At 42.9% G+C, this 12500-nt stretch overlaps 1 protein-coding gene across 1 annotated transcript in view; it reads left to right on the forward strand.

Annotated features, from left to right (window-relative positions):
• LOC129828647 (ras-related protein Rab-40B-like) overlaps window positions 1-12500 on the forward strand; it is a 35696-nt gene that overhangs the window by 20694 nt on the left and 2502 nt on the right. The window contains exons 3-5 of the mRNA XM_055889742.1: window positions 9387-9447; window positions 11687-11764; window positions 12287-12500. The exon at window positions 12287-12500 is cut by the window's right edge and continues 9 nt beyond it. Of these exons, the coding sequence (XP_055745717.1) occupies window positions 9387-9447; window positions 11687-11764; window positions 12287-12500 (353 nt within the window). The remainder of the gene's footprint in view (window positions 1-9386; window positions 9448-11686; window positions 11765-12286) is intronic.

Below are 12500 nucleotides of genomic sequence, written 5' to 3' on the forward strand. Positions count from 1 at the left end.
TCCTGTCCCAACTGGAATCCTATTTCCTATATAGTGCACTACTTTTGACCACGTCCCCATGCGGCTGTATGTAGGGGATAGAGGGCCATTTGGTACACAGCCCCTCGTCTTATCATCTATTTGATAAGACGGGGGGCTGTGTACCAAACAGTACTCTGACTGTATCATGTTGATCAGATTAGGAGAAGAATAGAGTATTGTCCTGAAGGAGGTCAGAGAGGCAGACCTTGTTATAAGGAGAAGCGTAAAGGCAGAGATGAGTTCTGTACAGAGGCTCAATAAGAAACATGCATGTCTGATTACAGTAAGGGGGATTGTAGCCAGATTTGTCAATAGAGATGAGGGAAAGACACACACTCTGTGATCCCCATCGTGTGTCCTCTGCCATCCCGCCTCTCCACTCTACTCCTGAACGCTACGCTGAGAGCAGTGCTTTTATTTTTAGAGGGTTTCGCTTTTAGTCGAGTCAATATTGAATTATTAATCTGGAAATTTAGTTTGTCTAAGAGGATGAGATTATTTCATGCTTTAACAGAGGGGGTGTTAGAAATGCTCTCTACCCTCCTCCCTATGGCTACACGCTAATCACAGCTGGCTAGCGTGACATTGGGGAAACAGTGGTAAAATGCTAGCGCGGCTAGTGTAGCATTAGCAAAGAGCTAGTGAGGCATGGTGGAAAATTGGTAAATTATAACGTAGTTAACACATTAGCACAGAGTTAGCTAGCAGTTAGCGTGCAGAATTAGCCAGTTGTGAAAATTGGGAACTTGGCATGGATGTGGAGTAAGCCTAGGGATACACTGCAGGTAGAGTAACCCTAGGGATAACCACAATAAACCTAACCCTAGGGATAACCACAATAAACCTAACCCTAGGGATAACCACTATAAACCTAACCCTAGGGATAACCACAATAAACCTAACCCTAGGGATAACCACTATAAACCTAACCCTAGGGATAACCCAAGTTAGCAGACGACCCAACAGTAGTAGGCCTGATTACCAACAACGACGAGCCTACAGGGAGGAGGTGAGGGCTCTCGGAGTGTGGTGTCAGGAAAACAACCTCTCACTCAATGTCAACAAAGGAGATGATCGTGGACTTCAGCAAACAGCAGAGGGAGCACCCCCCGAACCACATCGACGGGACAGCAGTGGCGAATGTGTAAAGTTTTAATTTTGTCGGGCTGTATCACCGCATGGTACAGCAATTGCACCACCCACAACCGCAGGTCTCTCCAGAGGGTGGTGCGGTCTACACAAGGCATCACCGGGGGGAAACTACTTTCCCTCCAGGACACCTACAGCACCCAATTTTTATTTAGCTAGGCAAGTCGGTTAAGAACAAATTCCTATTTACAATGACGGCCTACACCGGCCAAACCTGAACGACGCTGGGCCAATTGTGCGCCGCCCTATGGGACTCCCAATCACAGTCGGTTGTGATACAGCCTGGATTTGAACGCCTCAATGACGCCTTAAGCACTGAGATGCAGTTCCTTAGACCGATGCACCACTCGGGAGACCCATGTCACAGGAAGGCCAAAAAGATCATCAAGGACAACAACCACTCGAGCCACTGCCTGTTCATCCTGCTAGCATCCAGAAGGCGAGCTCAGTACAGGTGCATTAAAGCTGGGACCAAGAGACAGAAGCTATTTTTCAATCTTTATTTATTTTTTAAAAATGATTTCACCTTTATTTAACCAGGTAGGCAAGTTGAGAACAAGTTCTCATTTACAACTGCGACCTGGCAAGATAAAGCAAAGCAGTTCGATACACACAACAACACAGAGTTACACATGGAACAAACATGCGGTCAATACAGTCAATAATACAGTAGAAAAAGTCTATATACAGTGAGTGCAAATGAGGTTGGGTAAGGCAATAAATAGGCCATGGTGGCGAAGTAATTACAATATATGGTAGATGTGCTGAATATGAATGTGCAAGTAGAGATACTGGGGTGCAAAGGAGCAAGATAAATAAATAAATACAGTATGGGGATGAGGTAGTTGGATGGGCTATTTACAGATGGGCTATGTACAGGTGCAGTGATCTGTGAGCTGCTCTGACAGATGGTACGTAAAGCTAGTGAGGGAGATATGAGTCTCCGGCTCAGTGATTTTTGCAGTTCGTTCCAGTCTTTGGCAGCAGAGAACTGGAATGGAAGGCAGCCAAAAGAGGAATTGGCTTTGGGGGAGACAAGTGAGATATACCTCCTGGAGCGCGTGCTACGAGTGGGTGCTGCTATGGTGACTAGTGAGCTGAGATAAGGCGGGGCTTTACCTAGCAGAGACTTGTAGATGACCTGGAGCCAGTGTGTTTGGCGACGAGTATGAAGCGAGGGCCAGCAAACGAGAGCATACAGGTCGCAGTGGTGGGTGATATATGGGGCTTTGGTGACAAAATGGATGGCACTGTGATAGACTGCATCCAATTTGTTGAGTAGAGTGTTGGAGGCTATTTTGTAAATGACATCGCCAAAGTCGAGGATCGGTAGGATGGTCAGTTTTACAAGGGTATGTTTGGCAGCATGAGTGAAGGATGCTTTGTTGCCAAATAGGAAGCCGATTCAAGATTTAATTTTGGATTGGAGATGCTTAATGTGAGTCTGGAAGGAGAGTACAGTCTCGCCAGACACCTAGGTATTTGTAGTTGTCCACATATTCTAAGTCAGAACCGTCCAGAGTAGTGATGCTGGACGTGCGGGATAGGGTTATTGTAGTTATCCCTAGGGTCACAAGGCCATCAGACTTTAAACAGCCATCACACACACATATGCTGCTGCCTACATACAGACTTGAAATCATTGGCCACTTTAATAAATAGATCACTAGTCACTTTAATAATGTTTATATATCTTGCATTACTCATCTCATATGTGTATATACTGTATTTTATACCATCTATTGCATCTTGCCTATGCCGCTCGGTCATTGCTCATCCATATATTTATATATTCTTATTCCTTTACTTAGATTTGTGTGTATTAGGTAGTTGTGGAATTGTTAGATTACATGTTCGATATTGCTGCACTGTTGGAACTAGAGGCACAAGCATTTCGCTACACCCGCAATAACATCTGCTAACCATGTGTACGTGACCAATTTGATTTGATTTTAACCACAATAACCCTAATCCTAGGGATAACCACAATAACCCTAACCCTAGGGATAACCACAATAACCCTATCCCTAGGGATAACCACTATAGCCCTAACCCTAGGGATAACCACAATAATCCTATCCCTAGGGATAACCACTAGCTCTAGGGATAACCACTATCCCTAGGGATAACCACAATAGCCCTAACTCTAGGGATAACCACAATAACCCTATCCCTAGGGATAACCACTAGCCCTAGGGATAACCAATAACCGTATCCCTAGGGATAACCCTAACCCTAGGGATAACCAATAACCCTAACCCTGGGGATAACAATAACCATAACCCTAGGGATAACCACTAGCCCTAGGGATAACCACTAAGCCTAAACCTAGGGATAATCACTAACCCTAGGGATAACCACCAAACCTAACTCTAAGGATAACCACAATAACCCTATCCCGAGGGATAACCACTATAGCCCTAACCCTAGGGATAACCACAATAACCCTATCCCTAGGGATAACCACTAGCTCTAGGGATAACCACTAGCTCTAGGGATAACCACTAAGCCTAACCCTAGGGATAATCACTAACCCTAGGGATAACCACCAAACCTAACCCTAGGGATAACCACTAGCCCTAGGGATAACCACTAAGCCTAACCCTAGGGATAACCACTAAGCTTAACCCTAGGGATAACCACAATAAGCTGATTGCAAAGCTGCAGCTTGTGAGAAGGAAGGAGAATATGAGTATCTAAACAGTGGAAGGTTATTATCCTTTATTTGTATTTCTTTCCCCTATAAAACATCTTCTCCCGCCATAGTAGGCTGTTGTGTAACTAATCTCATCCCCAGGCTCAATCTCAGAAGAAAAAGAGCTGGCTGGTGGATGAGATTTTTATGTACCAGATGGTTTGTAGTGTCATTATATTAAATCATATCAAGAAACAACAATTTAGTGTCTTATATGCGCGTGACGATGCACTCTCTCATCGAATTAAAAACACAGCTGGATTTCAAATCTAATAGTCAGAAGTCTAGGCCTAAGGCCAAAGTGTGTGCGTGTGCCAACCCAAACACTGCTCTGGCATCCAGGTCTGGAGAATGCAATCTGGAAACATGTCATTGCTCTCGCTCTGCTCTCTCACTACCCTCCCAGATTTCATTATTTTAAATGCAGGTTTAAAATACCAGTGTCGTTAATCCTGTCTTTGTAAGACCAATTATGTGGAATGTATAAATTGTCTGAATTTCACAGACAAATATACTATACATTTGAGAAGTGATTAGTGTTGCTAAACGTAGATAATCATCGGTGATGGTCTGACAAGTGATTGGTTGGTTGTTGGCCAACAGCAATAGATGGGTCGTTTCAATGAAAAGAGTGTTTAAAAAAATATATATATATATTTTAAATAGAAATTGTGCACAAATATAGATTTTGTTAAATGAATAGTACTTTAATATACAGGGCCAACATCCCGTTGAAAGTCTACAACCCGTTGAAAATGTTTTGTTGCGTTATGAATTCAAATGGATTTATACAAAATACTCTAATGTCAAAGTGAAAAAAGGTTTTACAAATGAATAACAATTAAATAACTAAAATATAGTCGTTGCATAAATATTCACCCTCTTTCTTTAGACACTCCTAAATTAGTTCAAAAGTCAAATTTGGCTCAACAAAATGACATAATAAGTTACATAGGCTCATTCTGTGTGAAATAATAGTAGTTGACATGATTTTTGAATGACTACTCCTTCCTCGATCCCCCCTACACACAACATCTGTAGGGTCCCTCAGTCAACTATTGAATTTCAAGAACAGATACCACTACAAAGACCAGGGAGCTTTGCGAAAGCCTCATAAAGAAAGGCAGTGATTGGTAGATGGGTACAATAACAAATTCGATATTGAATACCTATTTAAGCATGGTCAAGTTAATAATGATGCTGTGGATGATGTATTAAACTACCCAGACACAAAGTTGTCCTTCTGAACTGAACTGCAGGATGTAATGTTATAGGAGGGCCAGAACAGTAGTCTAATGTTATAGGAGGGCCAGAACATTAGTCTAATGTTATAGGAGGAGGGCCACAACAGTAGTCTAATGTTATAGAAGGAAGGCCACAACAGTAGTCTAATGTTATAGGAGGAGGGCCACAACAGTAGTCTAATGTTATAGGAGGAGGGCCACAACAGTAGTCTGTTATAGGAGGAGGGCCGCGACATTAGTCTAATGTTATAGGAGGAGGGCCACAACAGTAGTCTAATGTTATAGGAGGAGGGCCACAACAGTAGTCTAATGTTATAGAAGGAAGGCCACAACAGTAGTCTAATGTTAAAGGAGGGCCACAACAGTAGTCTAATGTTATAGGAGGAGGGCCACAACAGTAGCCTAATGTTATAGGAGGAGGGCCACAACAGTAGTCTAATGTTATAGAAGGAAGGCCACAGCAGTAGTCTAATGTTATAGGAGGGGGGCCACAACAGTAGTCTAATGTTATAGGAGGAGGGCCACAACAGTAGTCTAATGTTATAGGAGGAGGGCCACAACAGTAGTCTAATGTTATAGGAGGAGGGCCACAACAGTAGTCTAATGTTATAGGAGGAGGGCCACAACAGTAGTCTAATGTTATAGGAGGAGGGCCACAACAGTAGTCTAATGTTATAGGAGGAAGGCCACAACAGTAGTCTAATGTTATAGGAGGAGGGCCACAACAGTAGTCTAATGTTATAGGAGGAGGGCCACAACAGTAGTCTAATGTTATAGGAGGAGGGCCGCAACAGTAGTCTAATGTTATAGGAGGAGGGCCGCAACAGTAGTCTAATGTTATAGGAGGAGGGCCGCAACAGTAGTCTAATGTTATAGGAGGAGGGCCGCAACAGTAGTCTAATGTTATAGGAGGAGGGCCGCAACAGTAGTGTAATGTTATAGGAGGAGGGCCGCAACAGTAGTCTAATGTTATAGGAGGAGGGCCGCAACAGTAGTCTAATGTTATAGGAGGAGGGCCGCAACAGTAGTCTAATGTTATAGGAGGAGGGCCGCAACAGTAGTCTAATGTTATAGGAGGAGGGCCGCAACAGTAGTCTAATGTTATAGGAGGAGGGCCGCAACAGTAGTCTAATGTTATAGGAGGAGGGCCACAACAGTAGTCTAATGTTATAGGAGGAGGGCCACAACAGTAGTCTAATGTTATAGGAGGAGGGCCACAACAGTAGTCTAATGTTATAGGAGGAGGGCCACAACAGTAGTCTAATGTTATAGGAGGAGGGCCACAACAGTAGTCTAATGTTATAGGAGGAGGGCCACAACAGTAGTCTAATGTTATAGGAGGAGGGCCACAACAGTAGTCTAATGTTATAGGAGGAGGGCCACAACAGTAGTCTAATGTTATAGGAGGAGGGCCACAACAGTAGTCTAATGTTATAGGAGGAGGGCCACAACAGTAGTCTAATGTTATAGGAGGAGGGCCACAACAGTAGTCTAGGACACTGACTGTAGGTCTAGAACCTCTCACATAGTCTTAATATTAACTCCTACAGAATGAAGTATTTCTTGCAGTAAAATTATACCCCAAATGTACATTTTGACTCGGGAACAAGAGTGGAGAAATATGTCTTACTTTCAGCATCTTGAGAGAATGTGAATGTGCAGTTAAATACCGTCTGTACAAGTGCTGTCTTTATCAGAATCATAAAAGCTGATAGTATTTCAACTACATCAAATATGCATCCAATGCCGAACTATAATCTCATCAGAAACATGTTGGGTCGTTTTCACAGCTGATAGAACTTTACCGACGTCAACTAGATTGAAGCGTTCATTCTGTAATTGATGACCTTATTCTGGTGAGTAATGGTTTATTTATTCTTCTAGGGCAACATATAATGACAAAAGAGAAGCAATTGACAAACAAATAGCCAATTAAAATGTCTGAAATGATAAGCAGAAACGTCTGCTCCTCCCCTCCGGTGTTCGACGTTGTCGGTTTACTAACTACCGGCCCTGGCTGCCCATCATTACGCACACCTACGCCTCATCAGTTACACCTGGACTCTACCACCTTCCTGATTACTTCCCATATATATAGTCCTCTGTTGTTATTTCCCATCAGGCGTTATTGACTCTGTTTCCATGTTCCGACACCACTCCTGTTTTTGTATTGTTCACATTCTATTAAACTCTCCACCTGCTTCCTGATTCCCAGCGTCTATGTTACAGATGAACACCTCGATATTATGGAAACAGCAGTTGATCAAGGCTTCCTTCAGATGGCCAGCGAACAGGGAAACCTACTTCGCTAACAGGGAAACCTACTTCGCTAACAGGGAAACCTACTTCGCTAACAGGGAAACCGACTTCGCTAACAGGGAAACCGACTTCGCTAACAGGGAAACCGACTTCGCTAACAGGGAAACCGACTTCGCTAACAGGGAAACCGACTTCGCTAACAGGGAAACCGACTTCGCTAACAGGGAAACCGACTTCGCTAACAGGGAAACCGACTTCGCTAACACCACGACCAGCTGGCTCAACTGGGAACGGCTATGGAAGAAGTCCTCCACGTTTTGCAGTGTCTAAACGTTACCCAAGGGGCATCACCTCCCTCGGGCGAAGGATTATCTACCACCAGTCAACCTAGCGAGCCAGTATCCCAGCCCATCCAGGAATTTGTCCCTCCTGGACAAATATGATGGGACTCCATCAAAATGCTGTGGCTTCCTACTCCAGTGCTCCCTCTTTTGCTGTCTCGACATAATTGCAAAGCCTTATGTTTGGGGCGGACATGAGTGACTGCTTCCTTATTTTCAAGCATGGTGGTGGCTGCATCATGGTATGGGTATGCTTGACATCGGCCAAAGACTGGGGAGTTTTTCAGGATGAAAAGAAACGGGATGGAGCTAAGCACAGGCAAAATCTGAGAAGAAAATCTGCTTCAGTCTGCTTTACACCAGACATTGGAAGAGGAATTCACCTTTCAGCAGGGCAATAACAAAAAGCCAGATTTACACTGGAGTTGCTTACCAAGAAGACAGTGAATGTTCCTGAATGCACAAGTTACAGTTTTGACTTAAGCCTGCTTGGAAACCTATGACAAGAATAGAAAATGGCTGTCTAGCCATGATTCCCAACACCTTGACGGAGCTTGAAGAATTTTGAAAATAATAATGGGCACAAATGGCACAATCCAGGTGGCAAAAGCTCTTATGAGACTTACCCAGAAAGACTCACAGCTGTAATCACTCCCAAAGGTGTTTCTAGCATGTATTGACTCTGGGGGGTGAAGACTCATCAAGGTGTTTTAGTTTTCATTCATCTAAACATTTACAATGTTTCTTCCACTTTGACTTTACAGAGGATTTTGTGTAGATCGTTGACACAAAAAAAAATACAATTAAATACATTTTAATCCCACTTTGTAACGCAACAAAATGTTAAAACATGTCAAGGGGGTGTAGGCTTTATACAGGCATTGTAGACCACATGGAGAATTAAATAATGTCAAAATTTCCCCCGTCAATCCTGTGTTACTTCTAGGAATATTTTGACCCACTTAATCCAAACATTTCTCAAAGTTTCACCATCATTGTAAAGGCATTAGTTATTTTGTTGCTTTGACAAAGTCATTTCTGAAGATTATGATTTATTTTATGTGATTCATTCAGTGTGCCTCATTTTAAGGTCAACACTTACGTGAACTGAACTTTCAATGTAATATGGTGTTACTTCCATTTTTATATTTTTTAAAAGAAACACTAGTCAAATCATAGTGTAAAAACAAGAGAGCTGGTTCTACTCTTTTTGGTCAGTTTCTGGTGTTTTGGGGTGGGAAAATGAGCGGGTCGAGCACAACACGTCAACGCTGTTACCAATGTTTTAGTAATTAAATGTTTTTGGGAAATATGCGTTCGATTGCCACTCCCTGTTGCACACAAGCTTCCATTCCCCAGATCACAAGGATATTTATGGATGATTTAAAATGCAATCGTCAACCCTGCTACGGTCAAACATAGTCACTTGTTTTTTTATGAAGTTGAACATGTGCTTTTAATGACAGAACGTTACAATTTGTTGAAATCAAATGTTTTTTTGTTTTTTTACCAAGTTACACTTTTCAAAAGGCACAGAATTTGTGTATAACGACCCAGATGCCTTGCCCTGAATAAGGTTGTGAGATTAAAGGTGGAATTCTGTGTGATTTGATTGACAGGTGTTTGACCTGCTGACCCTTTAACCCCTTGACCTCTAACCTTTGTGTGTTGTTTCAGGGACACATCTGGCCAGGGGCGCTTCTGCACCATCTTCCGCTCCTACTCCAGAGGAGCACAGGTGTGTGTGTGTGTGTGTGTGTGTGTGTGTGTGTGTGTGTGTGTGTGTGTGTGTGTGTGTGTGTGTGTGTGTGTGTGTGTGTGTGTGTGTGCACCTTTGCCAAAGAGAGTGTGTTTAGCATTTTTCAGTACGTTGTTTGATTAATGGGTCAGTCTACACAATCAGAAAACAAATAGCATAGTGTTTACAGCAGGGGAATGCTGCTGCTGTTGAACACTGCACAGTAAACCCTCATGTATACAACATGTCTTTACTGCACAGTAAACCCTCATGTATACAACATGTACTTACTGCACAGTAAAGCCTCATGTATACAACATGTACTTACTGCACAGTAAAGCCTCATGTATACAACATGTACTTACTGCACAGTAAAGCCTCATGTATACAACATGTACTGACTGCACAGTAAACCCTCATGTATACAACATGTCTTTACTGCACAGTAAACCCTCATGTATACAACATGTACTGACTGCACAGTAAACCCTCATGTATACAACATGTCTTTACTGCACAGTAAACCCTCATGTATACAACATGTCTTTACTGCACAGTAAACCCTCATGTATACAACATGTACTTACTGCACAGTAAACCCTCATGTATACAACATGTCTTTACTGCACAGTAAACCCTCATGTATACAACATGTCTTTACTGCACAGTAAACCCTCATGTATACAACATGTACTGACTGCACAGTAAACCCTCATGTATACAACATGTACTTACCGCACAGTAAACCCTCATGTATACAACATGTACTTACTGCACAGTAAACCCTCATGTATACAACATGTACTTACTGCACAGTAAACCCTCATGTATAAAACATAAAACCTTGGTTTTGCGAAAACCTCACTCAAAGGACAGATTTAATCTCTGAGGAAAGAAATAGCTTGAGAATTTCAATATAAAGAACATAGCAGCCTGTTTTGAAAATGTTTTAGGATCACCACCACAGACTACCTGTAAAACCGGTGCTGTAGGCCTATACATGTACAAGCCTACTGGCTCTGCTAATATTATAGAATAGAGACATTGGAGGTATTTGTACATGTTTTCAAATCCATCTGTATATCAGCAACATCACTATTGACCCTGGCATCCTTTCCTGTGGAAACGGTACAGAATGGGTGGGCCTATCTAAACAGGGTGGAGGGTACTGTGGACGGGCCTGTTCAAAAACAACAGTTGAATGATAAATTGTTAGTGGATCCAGTCCTTTTACCATGTAGGAAGTCAATTTAGTTCAACCACATCATTGATGTGCTACTACTGAACCATTCTGGCTTTACCCAATCCTGAACCATTCTTGCTTTACCCAATCCTGAACCACTCTGGCTTTACCCAATCCTGAACCACTCTGGCTTTACCCAATCCTGAACCACTCTGGCTTTACCCAATCCTGAACCACTCTGGCTTTACCCAATCCTGAACCACTCTGGCTTTACCCAATCCTGAACCACTCTGGCTTTACCCAATCCTGAACCACTCTGGCTTTACCCAATCCTGAACCACTCTGGCTTTACCCAATCCTGAACCACTCTGGCTTTACCCAATCCTGAACCACTGCTGATCAGCTACTGAGAATTCTCACCTCCCAGGCGATGAATGAAAATCACTTTGTGAATAAAGTTATTCTTTTTTTAACTATTACTAATCTGCCCATTTACCGACCATAGACTGGCTGTTACCATGGTGACAATGACACCCCCTGCCATAGCGAGGCAGAAGGATGTGCTTCTTGAACACTGTGTACACACCATAACTATAGTCATCAGAGTTCAAGTGTGTGTGTGCGGGCGGGCGGGTTGGTCAGGTCACAACAAATAGAAGTCACACACACACACACACACACACAAGTCTCTGGCCTCTAACAGTTCTATAGAATGCATGCTGATGGAGAATTGGCTTGAATCCTCAGTGTTAGTTGCTGGTGCCACCGGTGACAGTAAAACCTAATAGCAGTTGGACAGACTACTCTAGCTAATTGCATTTATACTGTAATGTGCATTTCCCTTTTTACAGTTTACACTCTTCCCCCATTAACGGAATAGTATGCTTCATTTTCTCTGACCTCAATTTAATTTAAGTAGCCTACTGTACACATTAGTACATATTATAATGTGCATCTCCCCTTAGAGAGTGTGTTTGAGTGCATTCTAGATACCATTCTTGTTTTATGTCTCTCTATTTTCACAATACCCCTCCCCCATCTCTCTCTCTCTCTCAGGGTGTGATCTTGGTCTATGACATCACCAACCGATGGTCCTTTGATGGTATTGACAGATGGATAAAGGAGATAGATGAGGTAAGAGACATCGATCAATCGCTCCCTCCGAGTAGGTAAACCACTGCTGTGTACAAAAATGGCACCCTATTCCCCAAAGGGTTCTGGTCAAAAGTAGTGCACTTTAAAGGGAACATGGTGCTATTTGAGGCACTCTCACTGAATCGCTCTATTGCTCTATGATGTAAGACACATTGCTCAATATCTGCTTGTGAGCGTGACTAAACCTTCTCAGAACTCCATCCCACGCCTCTCGCCTCTGCTCCAAAACAACTCACCCACACTTATCAACTAGCCACACAGAGTTAGACTTCCAAGATGGTCCATGTTTTGTGAATAATATTATTCAACTTCAATGAAAATCACATATGGTAGAATACTCAACGATTTGATTCTTGAAGAGCTTTATGCCCCCCTTGTATTGCCACATTATTTTAGTGAATACAGGGAGGAACCCTATGCAACACACACACTCTTATCCATCCTGGTATACTAACAGAATCTGTACCTCACCACTTTCTGTTTCCCTTCCTGTCTACCCAGCATGCACCAGGAGTTCCCAAGATCCTGGTGGGTAACCGGTTACACCTGGCCTACAAGCGTCAGGTGACCACAGAGCAGGCCCAGCTGTACGCTGAGAGGTTAGGGGTCACCTTCTTCGAGGTCAGCCCGCTGTGCAACTTCAACATCACAGAGTCCTTCACAGAGCTGGCCAGGATTGTCCTGATGAGGCACGGTATGGAGAGACTCTGGAGAC

The sequence above is a fragment of the Salvelinus fontinalis genome, chromosome 30, assembly GCF_029448725.1.
Source record: "Salvelinus fontinalis isolate EN_2023a chromosome 30, ASM2944872v1, whole genome shotgun sequence".
Classification (NCBI taxonomy): Eukaryota; Metazoa; Chordata; class Actinopteri; order Salmoniformes; family Salmonidae; genus Salvelinus; species Salvelinus fontinalis.